Here is a 16,839-nt window from a genome sequence, read left to right as displayed (position 1 = left end):
CAAGGCCACCTCTTGACCAAACACAGGCATTTTCATCATTCCACAGTGTTCCTGGTCTCAAGGAGCTCGATGCCGAGAACCAAAGCGAAACCACCTACAATTTTACTGTACCCTAACACTTCAACCCCTACTTCACTATATGCACACAAACCTAACTCAGAATCATCCTAGGTCCAGAGGGAGAGCACTAGGAATCAGGAGGGAGGGGCTATAACTTTGGAGCAGCCACCAGAAAGGTCCAAATGAGTAAACCACGCTAGATGTAAGCCTTCAGCCAGAAACAAACTGTGAAGAAAAAGAAAAGGCAAGCCACGGGGTGGGGAAATACTAGCAAAGCACACTAGATAAAAACAGATAGTTGTTTCAAATATAAAAAAGGAACTTAACTCAGTAAGAAGGCATTCTATAATAATATGAAAGCCAATGATGGTGGCACATGCCTACAATTCAAACACTAGGGAAGCTGAGGTAGGAGAATCATGAGTTCAAGGCTAGCCTGAACTACACAGGGAGCCTGAACCTATAAAGATGAATGAGGAAGAGGAGGAGAGGAGGTAGGGAGGGGCAAGGCAGAAGGAGATGATGAATGAGAAAGAGGAGGAAGTGGTGACGGAGAAGGGTGGGGCAAACAGAAAATATCTGAATTGGCACTGTACCAAAAACCAAACCTGTGACAAACAGGCAGAAGACAAGAGGCTCAGACTCACTAGAAATATGCAGACTAAGACTATAATGCAACATAGAGGGCAGATTGCAGAACAGGACCCAGGGCAGGATACTCATGGTGTACTGAGTGTGCCCTCAGACACACTCTGTCTCTTATACACACAAACACACACACATGAGCCTTTCAGTTTGGGGATCCTGTTTTATTTGTGTCCTGGCATCTAACCATCTAACTCAGAACCTTGTACACAGTTGACAGTTACATAAGAACTGGTAACTCCACTCCTGAGTACTTACCCAACAGAATAAAAGCAGACACCGACAAAGACTTGTCTGTGAACGTCCCAGAAACCGCTGTAGTTTAAATGTGAATGGCCCTCCAAGATGTTCCATGTCATCCCAACCATGATGCACTGAGGTGCCTCAGGCCCAACCAAGGCTCCCCAAGCATGGAACTGAAACCTCCAACACTCTGAGCCAGAATGAGCCTTTCCTCTTTCACCATTCACCATCTCAGTTGTTTCATTAGTGATGCAATTGTGGTCCACAGAGAACTAAAAAGTGAAAATCTCAGGCAACCATTATGTGCTGAGCAGAAAACCAGCAGCTCAGGAAGCAATGCTCACTGGGAAAATCTCTATCACTGAAACACACACAGGCAAACACGCCAGACACAAATGACCTACAATCTCCCCTGCAATGTTCCAAACACCTTTGTCTGAGGAGACAAAGTAGCCTTTTAAGGGGGTCACTGTAAGGAAGATGGAGCTATGCAAATAAACACACTTAGTACACCATGATTATCCTCATGGCCTAAACATGTTAAAACATCAATGATACACTGAAAAGTGGTGTCATTACAAGTAATATATAGCCTCACTGAAATATTTAACAATGTCTTGTCTAAAAAAATTGCATGCAACAGAAAACAGCAAAAATAACCCTCTGCCCCTTGACTCCTCCAGACCTGACTATGTGACACACCATGCAACAGCCTAAGCCTGAAGCAACGTTTAAACAGATTTCTTCATTAGTCAGAGACTCCCACATGCTATTCCCGTCATGACATCTGAACACACAGCATTTAACAACGCATGCTGACAGTTTTAGTGAGGAGTCATAACACAATTTACTAGAATTCAAAAGCAGAAGCAAAACGACCTTGACTTTTGGGGGAAAATACCCACACCGGGTATCATTCAGTGAAACACTCAATTTAGACTCCTGCACAGAGGACTCGCTACCAAGAACTATCTTCTGTTGAGAAACTGCAAGGGGCAAAGGTGAAGCTGACTGAGTTCTCATTTTAAACATTACGGTAAAAACAGCTCTGGGTATTTACTACTTGGTGTTACAACAGAGGCACAAAGGCAAACAGCTGACCACAGAGACCAGCTTCTGGAAGCTTCTATGTGCTGTGTAGCCTGGCTAAAAGAATTTTCCATAATTTCATCTAAGGTGATATTACTAAAAACTGAACAGATCTTAAACATCTAGAAATAATTTAGAGCATGGATGCATGTGTAAGGGAGGAAGGAGATGAACTTTAAAATCAAATACACAATTCCTATAAAGCACAGGAGCCAGGGCCACGCTGGGCAGATCATACACATGCGCGCGCACACGCGCACACACACACATCTCCCTGTGATGTTCATGAGCATGCCCACCTACAAGGAAGCACACACTGAGCCATGGAGACGGCAAGCACACTGACTCCAGAGAACTTAGGGATGGTGTTTGTTTCCTTGAGGTCTCAGGTTAGAAGTCAAGGGCTGGGGTTCCACACCCTGAGCGAGCGCAGGAGCACAGAGTGTCACAGAACTCACCAAGCAGCACTCGCGGCCCGGCCCTTCACCTCACAGCTAATCTGGCTTTCCCTGAAGCCTTGTTTCAGTCCCTACTTTTTCTTTTCCTTCAATTCAACAGTTTTAGCAATAATTCAGGAACTCAGTTACCATCACAATTTCAGTTGTCAAAACAGAGAAATACACTAATACACTCTGTATTTTATTTAGGGTAACTTACTTCAAAGGTATGCTTACTACCATGAAATGAAACTGCATTTTCAGTAAGTTCCAAGATAAAGTATTTTCCCCATCCAAGGTCAGCCTCGTAAACAGTCCACACAGCTGGAGGAACACTGGGCACATCTGCATGCCCTCTCACCGCTAGCATCCCACATCTGACACAGCTTCACCCCAAGCACCTGCTTAATATCCTAATTGGCAGGCTGATACTCTTGGACATTTGTGTGAGTTAGTAAAGTAATACAACAGAAGAATTAAAGATGGCAGAATGTCTAGTGGAGGAATGGAATGCAGGGTGGGGCAGCAAGATTTTTTACACTTTTTCATATTTTTTAACTAGAATCTGCTTTTGAAATTTTGATTTGAAATGCAAGTAAAATACAGCTTCAATTCTACAGAAGAGATTTAATGGGAAGTCAAGAGCACCCAGCCCAAGCACTAACACGATGTAAGAACCCTTTGCACAATACATGTAGTAACTACTAGTCCCCACCACATTTCAGAAAAGGAAGGAGAAACAAACAAATGTCTACAGCTAGAAATACTGTCAGTAAACAGCAGCATGGTCTGAGACACAAGCCAACAGCTCCTAAAAACACACTGTCAATGAATGCAGTCCGAGGGGTGAGCTGGGGCAGATACATGCTGAGGCCCATTTCAAATTGTCCTGAAACTACAAAACAGGATTTCAAAGGCAGTTTGCTGTGCTCCAGAAACCTGAAGCCCTAACCAGGCGGTGGTGGCGCACGCCTTTAATCCCAGCACTTGGGAGGCAGAGGCAGGTGAATCTCTGTGAGTTCGAGACCAGCCTGGTCTACAAGAGCTAGTTCCAGGACAGGCTCCAAAGCCACAGAGAAACCCTGTCTCGAAAAAAACCAAAAAAAAAAAAAAAAAAGAAAAAACCAGAAATGAACAAGGCACCACAGAGCATGGGTAGATGGGGAGCATGGGTAGATGCAAAGCTTTCAAAGGGCATGCAGGTGGGCCAGAGCTCCCAGGTTCTGTTGCCTCTAGTACTCCAGAACAGATTACGAAGGCTTCAGTGGGATACAAGGTGCATGTTGGATAACTAACAAAATTAAGACTTTACAATTATATTGGCTAATATATTGTCTTAAATAGGTTCCTTTTGTGACCTTGAATTGCATTTCACACAAACAAACACAACAGAGCTTCTAGACTATCTCAAATACATTTATGAAAAGGGCACTCTTTGGAGAAAAGCTGTGGATCAGGACAATAAACAAACTGCCCCAACATTGTCTATAGTACAAATACAGAATATCTAACAGAATACAGAAGGAAGAAACACAAGTCAAAACTAAATAAAAACCACTTATGAATTAAAATATGAACGAATACCCTGACTGTGCAAAAAGTTTAACATACATAAAACAGATACCAGATTAACTTCGGATAAAGTAATCAGGCTGACTCAACGTGACAAAGAGCACATGGTTCTGTATTTGCATAGCCTGCAATGGAAAACAGCAGACTGTACCAAAACACCAAAGTCTCATCCAGACAGCATCACTCACAGAGATGCAGGACAAGAGGAAGCCAAGGATGGCTAGAGTAATCACCTTGGGACTATCAGGGGGCCTGTCAGGACCAGAAGACAGTACCAGTGGCTGGCACACTCACCCGAAGTGCTCTGCCTTTGGAACCATCTCCGGTCTAGAAGTCATGACAGTGAATCTTAAAAACCCTAGAGCGCTCCACATTCCCAACCAGCTGCCCCACAGCCCCCGCAGGCCTCACAGCCAATCCCTGAGAGCCCTGAAAGTCACAGACTAAGAATCCTGATGCTCTTGGTCTAAGTTCCTGGGAACCAGATGTGGCCTGCACACTAAAGGTCACCTGTATCTACCAATTCCATAGCCTCAATTTAAGTAAGCAAGAAGACAGAAATATTTGTGAGGAAAATGTCACCTGAATCCATTGCATACAATCCCTAAATGACTATTTTCCACTATTTTCACAGCTATTACACTGTTAGCAGGCATTGCGAGTGGTCTGTAAATGATTAAAGTTCATGGAAAGATGGGAGGGGTCTACATGTAGACACTACGCAGTTGTCTATGAGAACAGTCAGCATCCAAGAGACTGGAATTCTGGGAGAGGAGGAAATCATGAGGAAAGACCCTAGAACCAGCCATCCCAGCTGCCTTCCCAGGCAGACAGAAGTCTGAGAACACCATTCCCACACGAAGGGCAGTAACCACCTTCCTGAATTACACAGTGAAATGCTACCTTTTTAGGTATGCTCCATTTTAAGGAAGCAGTAAAACCTTACTAAAGCCAGACTATAACTCATCTGCACTGGATGTACCCAAATCCCATAAAATTCCACAGCAGTTTGGGGTGAAGCCAGGCTTGTAAAGACGAGCACCCTGAAGGGTATGAGCCACAGTCATTAGGTCTCCAAAAGAACGGTAAATCATCCCACATTTTCGGAGCTGGCCCAGGCAGGCACAGCAGTTAATTCTTACTAAATAAAAACTTGTGCAGTGAATGAAACACTATACGTGGTTCCCTTGAATGATTAGGGGAATTACCCAGTTCACATTTCACTGAAAACACTAGTTTTATCACCAGCTTATGGGTCTTGATTGCCTAGGTTGTTTACTAGGGGAAACACCATTCCGCACCACGGCTAAGAAGTTCTAACAAAGTAAACTGCAAGATAACAACCTTTAATTCTGGGGAAACATGGCCCTAACAGAAAGTACAACCGTGCCGCTAGTGTGCAAACACTGTGACCTATGGGCACACTCACGGAGACGAGAGACACTGTATATGCCTGAGAATCCTAGATGAGGCAGATGTTGCCATTCAAGTGTTTCTGAGCAATCAGATGCACAAAGCAGAACGCTGTGACCTGAGACCTGGTTTCTCCCACTAAAGTTTCACAAGGATTGCTCATTTACCACAAATAATTATCTTAATGGCTCCAAGCATTTTTTTTCCAACTTCTAAAACAATCCGCATGTTGCAAAAGTGTCTTTCCAATGTTAACAGACTAAGAATATTCTTTTCTCATGAAACTGTAAAAAGGAGACAAAGTGGAACCTTTGGTAATAGTTCAAACCACAGAGCATCTTAAGGGAGAATGGACCACTGCAGAGCAAGTATGTGACCAGCCCCAGTCTGACAGTAAGATTGCCTTCCAGGAGGATGGAAAGATGGCTCACTTGTTCAGTTCTCAGACTGCTCTTTCAAGGGAGTTTAGCTTCTGGCCTGTAGCTCCAGTCCCAAGGGATCCAGCTTTCTCTCCTAGCCTCCACAAGTGCCCACACATGGCATATGGATCCACACATGTACATAAAGAAAATGAATCCTAAAACAACAACAACAAAAGATTATTTTACCTACCAGCACAGAATATCCCAGGGACTTCACTCCTGATTATAATGGTCCGAACTTTCTTATCTGATTTTAATGCATCCACAGCTTTTGAAAACTAAACCAAAGTAGGAAGGAGAAAGAAGAAAAAGGGAAAAAAAAATCACTTTCAAAATCATGTCAACAATGTATCTTAGTATTAGAAGCAAACAGCTTAATCTCACACTCACCATCTTGAGAAGATTTTTACTGAGTGAATTTTTCCCATAAGCTCTGTTTATTCCAAGCACCACAATCCCTAGTTAAGGAGGGAAGAAAAGAACACACACTAAGGTTAGTGAGGCACTCAGAGAACAGCCTGCAGCGTAAAGCTGGCTAACTTGGCACGCGACCAATCTGTCATCTTAACCAAGGTTTCTTGCAAAGCTGGGCCTTTATTTCTACAGCTACAGCTTCCTTCTCAAAGCAAGTTTTTTTCTTAATATGGCAGCTAAAAACATGCCAAATCAATCGGTGCTGACTATTCTCAGTTTACTTTAAGGGGAGATTTTCAGCATCATGGGCCCTTCAACTCTTCTCTTTGAAAGCGGCACAAAAGGAATCTGCAATTTCACGGGAGGCCACACAGTAGAAAATGGCAATCACAGCTTCATTCATCACCGTCCAGTAAGTGGTATACACAAGTCACAGCCTTGCTGCATGCAAGCCTCTGACCTGCTTTCTGCAGCTGCTCCAGTCGTAGGCAGCTCACTGCTCCTTGCTGCTTAACAGTCTCAGTAGTTCTATGCCAGGCTTCCTCCTGACCTCTGCCCTGCCCCCTTAACCCAGCAACACTTCCATTCAGACCTACAAGCAATTCGGACTCAGCCCAAATAAAATAGAGTTTATTTTATCTCTCCTCTAAAACCCAAGCTCCCCCTGTTCACTCCCGGTTTTATCACACTTTCATCTGAACCCAGGCTCTCCAGCCCAGCTGCAGCTGTCAGACTAACTTTCCAAACCCAGTTCCATGCACAGAATTCACCACTTGTGCAAAATCCTTCATTTACTACAACACGTCTGAATTCAAAGGCCAGAACTGCAGACCTGAAGTTCTGTACAACCTGCACTCGATCTTCTCTAAGCACAAACTTTCACTGTGGGTCAGAAAAGCCTTCTCCAGCTCTCAGCATGAGCCTTATCCGTTCCTGACTTAAACCACAGCAAACTACATACATCCAAACACCCTCAGGGAGGAAAAAAGCTCGCTGGGGACTGAGGTCATGAAAGGGTTCAGAGGCTACCCTGCACTGACTAAGAGCTGCAGTCCAGGGCCTACAGCATTGGAATACTAGCTCACTAATCCCGCGGCAACCCAACAGGTAGCCACCATTCTGTCCCATTATCTAGGAGAGGTTAAGTATGTGCCATTAGCAAGTAGGTGGTTATCTAGCTCCACACCTAAATGACTGCACTACATACATTCAAACTTCAGTTTCCATGCGAAGATAAGTGATCAAGCCAGATGTACTGAGTACACATTATAGTACTCAGCTGTCCCACTAAATACACACCAACATGAATGGTGCTCGGTGACTCTGATCAGACTGACATGGCCTGGAGCAAAAGAAAGCCAAGGAGTGGCTCCTCCAAGACACTGCTGAGACCAGCCAGAAGCTGGATGTGCAGGAAGGAAAGTGGAAATCTTTGGGGAGAAGTCTTGACTGGACTGAGACACACCTTGAACTAGTAAAGCACACCTCTAGGGGAGACTACGACCCCTACCAGCTGCAACCTTATGAATGAATGAATAATCCCTTGATGGAGTCTTAGTGTGATGGTGTTTTAAGGAAGTAGCAAAAGGCAGGAGGTGGGCCTGGCTGGAGGAAATGGATCACTAAGTGTGGTGTCTTTGGGAACTGTATCTTGCCCTGGTCCCTTCTTATCTCTCCTCCCTCCCTCTACTCACCATCCTCCATGAAGTGAACAGCTTCCTCCACTGATGTGGGATTCGCCTCTGTATGCTGTGATTACCATTAATGAATAAAGAATCTGGCTTGGCCTATAGCAAGGTAGAGTTTAGTTAGGTGGGGAAAACTAAGCTGAATGCTGGGAGAAAAGAGGTGGAGTCAGAGAGAAGTCATGGAGATGCCACCAGAGACAGACATGTTGGAACCTTGCAGGTAGGCCACGATCCTCATGGTAAAATATAAAATAATGAAAATGGGTTAAATTAAGATGTAAAAGCTAGTCAATAAGAAGTTAGAGCTAATAGGCCAATCAGTGTTTTAAATAATATAGTTTCTGTGTGGTTATTTCAGAGTCTGGGCAGCCAGGAAATAAATAAGCGGCCTTCTACAACAAACTAGTGCTCCAACATGGTCAACTAAACTACACCATCAGTAAATAAACTACACCATCAGTAAACAAACTACACCATCAGTAAACAACTACAACATCAGTAAACTACACCATCAGCAAACTGAAGGCAGCCTGTTTTCTTCAGGTTTACCATATACTATGAAGCTCATGGTGACAGAATTAGCTAACTACACAGCTCTCCATAACTAAACTTGGATCTCACGTAGCTCAGGCTGGCCTTGAACTCATTATGTAATAGAGGGGGTAACAGATACATCACCACTCCTTGCTTATGCATTAATGGGAACTGAACCCAGGGCTTCCTGCATGCCAGGCGAACACTCCACCAGTTGAGCTATGCCCCAGTCCCCTACAATGATATTTTTTTAAAGACAGGGTTGAACTTCTTTTGTTGTAAAACAAAAGGGGGCTTGATGATCCATTTTGTCTCAAAATAAGAACAAAAATAATGTAGAAAACATAACCAGAAAGGCTGTGAGGCAAGACAGGTTTAAAGACATTTTGAAGAAAGTATCTGAAAATGTGACATCCTTCGATAATGCTTTTTCTCTTTCACCATGAAGATGTATATTTTTACTTAAAAAATTTCCAACTTAAACTTAATCATTATTACTAAAAAAATATATATTTATCAACCACTGAGAAATACTGACAGTACCTGTTTGACACCCACAATAAATCAACAGCCCAGAAAATGCTCCAAAGGGAGTCACAACCCAATGTCCACCACACAAGGTCCTGTGCTTCTGAACAACACCGTGAGATGTGCATGAGAAAGGCAACAACTTGAAATGTGTCGATTTACTTTAGGTGTGTGGGTGTTTTGCCTGCATGTATGCTTGTGCACATGTGCGCCTGGTGTCATGGTTGCTATATAAAGGGCATCAGGTCCCCTGAAACTGGAGCTATGGAAGGTTGTGAGCCACCATATGGGTGGTGGGAATAGAACCTGTTCCTTGCAAGAGCAGCAAGGGCTCTTGATCCCTGAGCCATTTATCTCTCCAGCCCTGTATCAACTTTTATAACAGGCAACTTAGAAAGAACTTAACAAACCATTAAGAGAAAAACAATTAAAATCAAAATCCAAACACACAAAAAACACTACTACCATAAAAAGCATCCTTTAAAAGACTGAATCAACACAGCCATAAAAATAACCTAGTAAGGGAATGGAGAGGAGGTGCTCTTAAGCTGTTTGGGGAAAGACATCACATTTTTAGCCAGAAAGGAGAGGCTGGAAGGATGACCAAGTGACACTCTTAGCAAGATCTGGGCAGATCCTACTGGCAGACACTCCCTACAACTCTGAATGCCAGAAAAATAGAATTAAACAAATTAAACATGTCCTCACACAGTAAGCCAGAGTTGTAAACAGTTCCTTCACATCTATAACACAACACTGATTCTGAACAGAACGGTGCTAAAACCACCTGAAAAGTAACAATGCATCAAAAAACAAGAAAATACTAAAAAATGAACAGGACTGAGGAGGAAGGAGCCAAGCCATCACACAGGCAACAGTAGTCAGGGTGGGCAGAGGGCCTGCCTCCTGTGTGTGGGGCATTAACACTGGGTTAAGAAGGAAAGAGTCAAGTTATCACACAGGACAACAGTAGTCAGGGTGGGCAGAGGGCCTGACTCCTGGGGATTTCCTTCGAACACACCATGTAAGTCAGTGGGGCAGAGGTAAACATGCAAGTCTGGCTAAGCACTCACGGGAAAAGCAAAGGATGCACACATACACCTAAATGCAGAAGACCAAAAGGGTGCATCTCAAGGACTGACGACTTTCTCCGCCCCCATTCTTTCAATTTGATGCTGCGGGTGCCCAGGTTTTGTCCTTCATAGGTAGCAGAAGCATCCTTCAGTTTGTACAGTATGAATTCTGTCAAATGTTTTGTCTGAGTGTGTTGGGATAATTGCAGTTTTTCCTGCTTAGCTTGCTGGTGCGCTGAATCACTTGAAATGCTTTTCAATAATGACCCACACCTGCATCCCCCAGAGTAAACCCCACGTGGTTGTGTAAATAGCTCTTTTTATGTACTGTTAGAGTTAATTCGTTTGTGTTTTATTTGAGGCCAAAAAAAGGCACACACACCTAAATACAAAGGACCATCAGGGTGAAGAAAGTAGTGAAGAAGACCACAGAAAGCACAATCATTCAATAGTAACCTTAGGCTTGAAAGACCTAAAGAGATCATCAGGGTTTGGAGAAATAGCTCAGCTGGGAGAACGCTTGCCCTGCATGAATTCAGCAAACAAAATTGTCAGAGTGAATAATAAGCAAGACTTGGCGGCAGGCTCTAAAGACACATGCTGTTGATTTTAAGGTAAATCATGCTGGCACTAATCTGAAAGCTGGAGCAGGTATATCAATTTCAGAGAGCTGATTTCGGAGCAAGGTACAGACTTCCAAAAGAAAGGGGCATGCTGTAATTCAAGGGTCCTGCTCCTCTAAGACAGCATCATCCTTCATGCGCTTGTAGCTATAGAAGAACCAACTTTAGGGAGAAGAGATAAACCACGCCCCGTGCCCCATACAATTGTAGACTGTAACTCTCCTCCACCAGCAGACAGGCCCAGCTGCAGCTCTGCTCACTGACTGCAAAAGCCACTCACAGTATGCAGAAGCTTTACCCAGTCACAGTGGAGTTTACGTTCTGAAGCTCAAGGAAACATCAGTAAGAGAGACCACACTGGGGTGAAAACACTTTAACCCATATAGTGCACTCCTGTAATCCCAGCACTCGGGAGGCTGAGGCAAGATCACAATTCTAGGCCAGTGTGGGCTATTCTGCAAAGCTATGTTAAAAGACAAGAAAGTTGGAGTTGGCGAGATGAGATGGCTCAGTGGCTGAGAGCACTAGCTGCTCTTCCAGAGGACCCAGGTTTGATTCTGCCACGCACATAGCCGCTCACAGCTGTCTGTAACTAAAGTTTCAGGGGATCCAACACCCTCACACAGACAAAACACTAATGCACATAATTTTTTTAATTAAATAAATTTTTAAAAACGAAAGAAAATGGAACTAGGACAGCAAAGTAATTGCAAAGGAAGGGAAAGGTGAAAACCAGCAGAATCAATGACAGAATTAACGACAGTGGGAAAAAAAAAAAAGCACAGAAAGTTCAACGCAACAAGATAGTGTGTGCATGCGCGTGCACCCTGGGCTGACTGGCATCAGGTGTCCTCTACTTTGAGGCAGTCTCTCAACTGAACCCAGAGCCAGGCACTCTGTCTAGTCCAGCTCTATGATTTCCACTCTCTGTCTTCACACTGGGATCACAATACCAACAGCATGAAGCCCACCTGGCCACCAAGCCTGCTCGGTGTCTGGATGGACTCTATAAATCCAAACTCCAGTCTTCACATGTGAATAGTAAGCACATTAAACACCTGAGTCAACCCCCTAGTCCCAAAAACAATATTTTTTAAAGATGAGTAATTTAATAAGCCTCTATCAAAGAAACTTGAACAATTCTCAAAAGGCTCTGTAAAAAACAGAAACAAAAGAACCGTGTTCTACCTCAGTCCACAAGGTTAGTTAGCATCAAACCAGATAAAGATTACAGAAACAGAAAACTAAAAACCAGTATATCTCCTAAACATAGATACAAATAAAATACAAGCATACCTAACCACATCCACATGGGATTTACTTAAGGGTAGAGGTGTGGGTCATTATTGAAAAACATTTAAAGTGATCCATCACCACAGCAAGCTAAGCAAGAAAAGCCAAGATTATTCCAGAAAAAGTACTTGACAAAATTCAACAAGATAAAAATTCACTTTATGAATGGAAGAAGCTTCCTCAACTGAACTGGACTCAGGCAGCGAAGTCTGAATGCTGTCCTCCGCAGCCCAGAGCAGCGGGAGGACGGAAACCCAGCAGTGGTAAAGTAGCAGGAGAAAGAAATGAAGCCATTCAAAAAGAAGCAAAGCCACGACATGCCATATATGGGAAACACAGAAAGTATTAGGACAAATAAAAGAAGCACACAGTACAACGTCTCTGGAAAGAATTCCAGAGGATTCCTACACATTAGCCATGAGTAGCTGGAAAATGAAAGTAGTGAAACAATTCCTTCATGACAAGAAGCAGAAATGGAGCCAGTCAGTGCAGATAAACCTATGGAGAAAAAAAAAATTGGGAGGGAGAGAGGTTCTGAGAGAGGGAGCAAATGGATGGTCCTGTTGAAGTCTAGAGGGTTTATTGATTCGATTTTTCAAAAATAATCTAAATTGAAGCTGAAGAGATGGTTTGGTGGCCAAGAGCACTTGCTCTTGTCGCGGCCCTGAGCTTGATTCCCGGCATCTGCATCAGGTAGTTTGAAGCTACTGTTTACTCCAGAGCCTGGGGATCCAACGGCCTCTGTTAGCTTCAGAGAGCACTGTGATCCCACGCACATATATGCACATATGCACACACATATATACATAAATCTTTTTAAAAGACAAAAGTAAAAATGTTCTAAATTTGGATTGTGTTGAGAGAGCACAGTTGTGAAGATGCCTTATTGAACATTATAGCCCATCAATCATACCTCAATAATTCAAACTTCTTTTAACTTTATTATTGAGATAATTCACATATTCATAAAATATATGGAAATATATGTACTGATATTCTGTTTGTAATCTAACAAATAAAAGTTGCCTAAAGATCAGAGTGCTGAGCTAACCTATAGAGACCAGGCAGTGGTGGCACACACCTTTAATCCCAGCACTCAGAAGACAGAGACAGACAGATCTCTGTGAGTTCAAGACCACCCTGTGCTAGATGAGATTGAATCTGTCTAAAAGAGAAATAGAGCTCACACAAAGGTGATGACCTGCCTTTAATCCCAGCACTAGGGAGGTGGAGACGGGATATGGCTGGGTGGAGAGAGAAAAGTAAGGTGGGAGGAAATAGGAGCTCAGATGCAGTCTGAGGATTCGTAGAGACGGATGCAATCTGAGGTTTCATAAAGAGAACAATCAGTCTGAGGTTTCGTAGAGACAGCACCCAGTCTGAGGATTTGTTGTTCTGAGTGTTGGTAGAAGAAAGAACTCTCTAGTGCTGGCCGCTCTGCTTCTCTGATCCTTCAGCTTTCACCCTTTAATATCTGACTCTGAGTTTTATTTATTAAGACCAACTAGAATTCGTGCTGCAAATATATCTTTTAGAACATGAAGGAAGATGTGCTAGCAGACTTCTGCCATGTACCAGCCTACCATGGATAAAGTTGGCATAAATAAAGGCTATGGAAGGGCTCAGAGAAATCTCTCACCAGATGCATCTAGAGTGAAGGATGAAGAAGGTGCATCAAGAATGACTTCTCTGTTCACTTGTTCATTTGTTATCTGCCAGAAACTGTCCCAACAGTTTTACAAAGACATCTTTAAAACGGGCCACAGTATAGCCCAAGCTTACTACTCTACAGAAAAGAGAGTTTCTAGGGGCAGGGAGAAGCCATTCCCAAAAGCATGTGCGGAAGCCCCAGCAGAAAGGGCTGCAGAATAGCAAGTCAGGGGCAGCTGCAGGGTGTGAGCTGACTAGGCCCAAGGGAGAAGGCCTGCAAGCAGAAGCTCCCCGGCACACCAACATGAAGAGTGAGCGGGAAGGAGGGTGACTGAAGATGGCGGGAACGGGATGGGGGACTGGACTAAAGGGGCCTCTGCAAGCCAAGACGAGACCTCTAGGCTACTCTGAAACTGTAGGATGAACAAATACGTAAGAAGAAATAACCACCAGGGAGACCTGGCTCTCTGAGAGGACCCCCATTGCAAACTACAAACACAGCTCTGACAACAGCTGCAAGCCCGCAGCGTTCTGCATGTGCAGACCTCTGCCGCTGGCCTAAACCTTACACAGCTGGGTGCTTCTCTGGTCCCAGAGGCTGAGAGCAACAAATTCTGGACTCATCACTCTGACAAACCCACTGGGAGATCTTGAGAATGTGCTGATGGAATCCATTCAGGCCACAGCACCTGCAGCAGCCCCTCCCCTCTCCTAGACACCATCAGGCACCCTATGAAGAACTCGGGGATTTCTCACCTGCAGAAGTGAGTTTATATCAAAGAGACTCACAGTCTGAGCCCCACCCTTTCCCCTACCTAGCCTGGGAATCATCTAGCCTGGGTAACACCTAGCCTGGGTACAAGATTCTGCTGTGAAATTACAACCATCCTCAAAGATCTGTGAAAGATCACCACTCTTGCCTCATCCACCCTGATTCCATTCTTCAGAACCCCCTCAACGCTGTGTCTCTGGTGCCAGGGCCTAAACTCTCCTGAGTCCCTGCCATGCTGTTTGCTGTCTGTCTGTTCGTAGCAAAAACTCTAGTAACTAAAACACCAACAATCTGCCTCAGTGTCCCTCACCAACCTTTCAGAAACTCCATCCGGCAGTACCCCAGCCCTCACGTTTTCCTCTGCACTCCCTTACAGTTGGCTCAGCGGTAAAAACAAAGCAAAGCCTGCACTGTCATTTCCGCCAGTCCTCAAGGAATGCTGGGTCAGTCTTAGGGCCGGGGAGTCCTAACTACTGATATTTACATTAAAGATAAACTGAAAGTATTGCTGTTTATCAAATCATCTTCCATGTGCTATATCTTCTCCTGCAATCCAATCGCATCCCAACTTAAAGGCTTCCCAGATGTTCTGTGTGGATTTGCATTGAACATGCACTCAATTTGGTACATATAGTTAGCCGTATTCCAGACCCCTTCATAAGTAACGCACCACTGGGGCATACAACTTAACTGAAACACCAGCACCCCTAAGCTTACCCCAAAGACTGACATTCAAGGCTTTAATGATTCTAGGCCTGTCTAAGCTGCCAGCTGGGGGCTTCCTGCTACTCCATACCAGACTTGCCTCTGGGGGTTTCCCAAATACATATCTCCATCATTTCGACCACTCCATTGTCTCACACGACTTGAATGAACAAGAAGCAAAATGACTCCCCATACTCCTGAGCACCTCGCGCAGGCTACCTACTCATCAGGCACTGAGACCGTATCATCTCATCATTCTGCTTGATGCATCCGATGGTTGGAGAGCAGGGGAACCGGCTTCAGAACCGTCAGTTTCCATTGCCTATAGAATGCCTTGGAGTGGTCTGGGTGGCTCAACCCTGTGATCCCAGGCTACACACTGAGAGATAAACCCTGCAGACACTGCAGGGTTCTCCACAAGCCTGGAAGCGAGCATCATCTGACCTTCAAAAGACAGGAGGGCTTCTTAAAAGACAGCCATCCTAACTAACTTATTTCCATTTCTACTTAACAGATTCCAGCACTCTGCAAATAGACATCGCGATGCAATGAGTGGTTCTCTCTTCTATCGTGGGCAATACCCTATCCCACCTTCTCCACCCCTGTAGCAAGGCTAACACTGCAACTAAAAGGAACTTCCCCAATATTCCTCTGCATCCTACCTTTGCATCTCTCCCCACACTCTGTCTCCCAGAACAGGGAGCCCAAGGACAAGATGAATATCTTTTATTTGCTCCACGGAGCTCAGGAAGGGAAATAAATAAAAGTGCCCAAAATTCCCTAAGTGGAATGCAACAGTCCCCCCAAAACTAACTCTCCGAGATAAAATGTGCAAAAGAAAAAGATAACTCTCTTTAATTTAGGATTCTCTCGGATAATAAAAGGCATCCCTGCTGCAGCTCCTACAACTCTCGCACTGAGGCCGAAGGTGGCAGGGAGCTATTACACAGCAAGAAGCAACCCTGGCCCAGTACTGAATCCCCGGCCTTGACCTTGGCTAGAGAGACCCCAGATGCGAGCAGCAGCACCGTGCGCGCTGAACGCGGAGGGCCACCGTACCCTCCGGCCGCAGAGGCAGCCGGGCCGACCTCCGCGGCCTCGCCCGCAGCTCACCTCGGTTCTCCTCCTCCAGGTGCCGCACGCGCAGCTCGTCCTCCGTCTTCACCTCAGAGCTGTAGCCCCTCCTCGGGGCGGGATCCCCGGCCCAGGCCACGGGGCCGAGCCGCGCACAGCACGCGGCCACCAGGCGGACGCGACCCGCTCTCAGGGCGCCCAGAGCGCCCGGAGCTACCGCCGCCATGTTGTCTGTTTACAGCGGGCGCCCGCGGGCAGGCCCCGCCCCCGCTCGGTGACGCGCACGCGCAGGACGGCCGTCTGGCGCCCTGGCCCCGCCCCTTGCCGTCTGGCCCCGCCCAGGTCCTCTTTGCCCTGGTGGTTATGGAGAGACAAGTCTGTGCTGCCAGTGAGACATTAGTCTCTTGCCACCACAGAGAAGAGGCATCTTTGAAGCTATGGAAAAGCTAAGGGGACACATTCCGAAGTACTAGAGGAATTTGTCTCCCTGCCCTCCTTGGGCCATAGTCTAGAGTCGTGACTTCCGTAGGGAAGGAAAGATGTACACCCTTGTACCCCTCCCTTTGGATGTCGAAGTATTAAAAATCCAGAAGGAAAAGGAATT

At 45.1% G+C, this 16,839-nt stretch overlaps 1 protein-coding gene across 2 annotated transcripts in view; it reads right to left on the bottom strand.

Moving 5' to 3' along the window:
- Auh (AU RNA binding methylglutaconyl-CoA hydratase) overlaps positions 1 to 16,495 on the bottom strand; it is a 94,375-nt gene extending 77,880 nt beyond the window's left edge. Inside the window, exons 1-3 of one of the 2 annotated variants that reach the window (XM_057788161.1) lie at positions 16,275 to 16,495; positions 6,272 to 6,339; positions 6,072 to 6,159 (exon numbers count right to left, since the gene is read on the bottom strand). In XM_057788161.1, the coding sequence (XP_057644144.1) occupies positions 6,072 to 6,159; positions 6,272 to 6,339; positions 16,275 to 16,461 (343 nt within the window). In that variant the 5' untranslated portion in view covers positions 16,462 to 16,495. The remainder of the gene's footprint in view (positions 1 to 6,071; positions 6,160 to 6,271; positions 6,340 to 16,274) is intronic. The other variant, XM_057788162.1, reaches the window with a different exon arrangement.
- Between the last annotated feature and the right edge of the window lie 344 nt (positions 16,496 to 16,839).

Source organism: Chionomys nivalis, chromosome 13, assembly GCF_950005125.1.
Source record: "Chionomys nivalis chromosome 13, mChiNiv1.1, whole genome shotgun sequence".
Lineage (NCBI taxonomy): Eukaryota > Metazoa > Chordata > Mammalia > Rodentia > Cricetidae > Chionomys > Chionomys nivalis.
The sequence above is the reverse complement of the archived record's forward strand: the minus strand, read 5'-3'. Positions and strand labels throughout refer to the sequence as shown.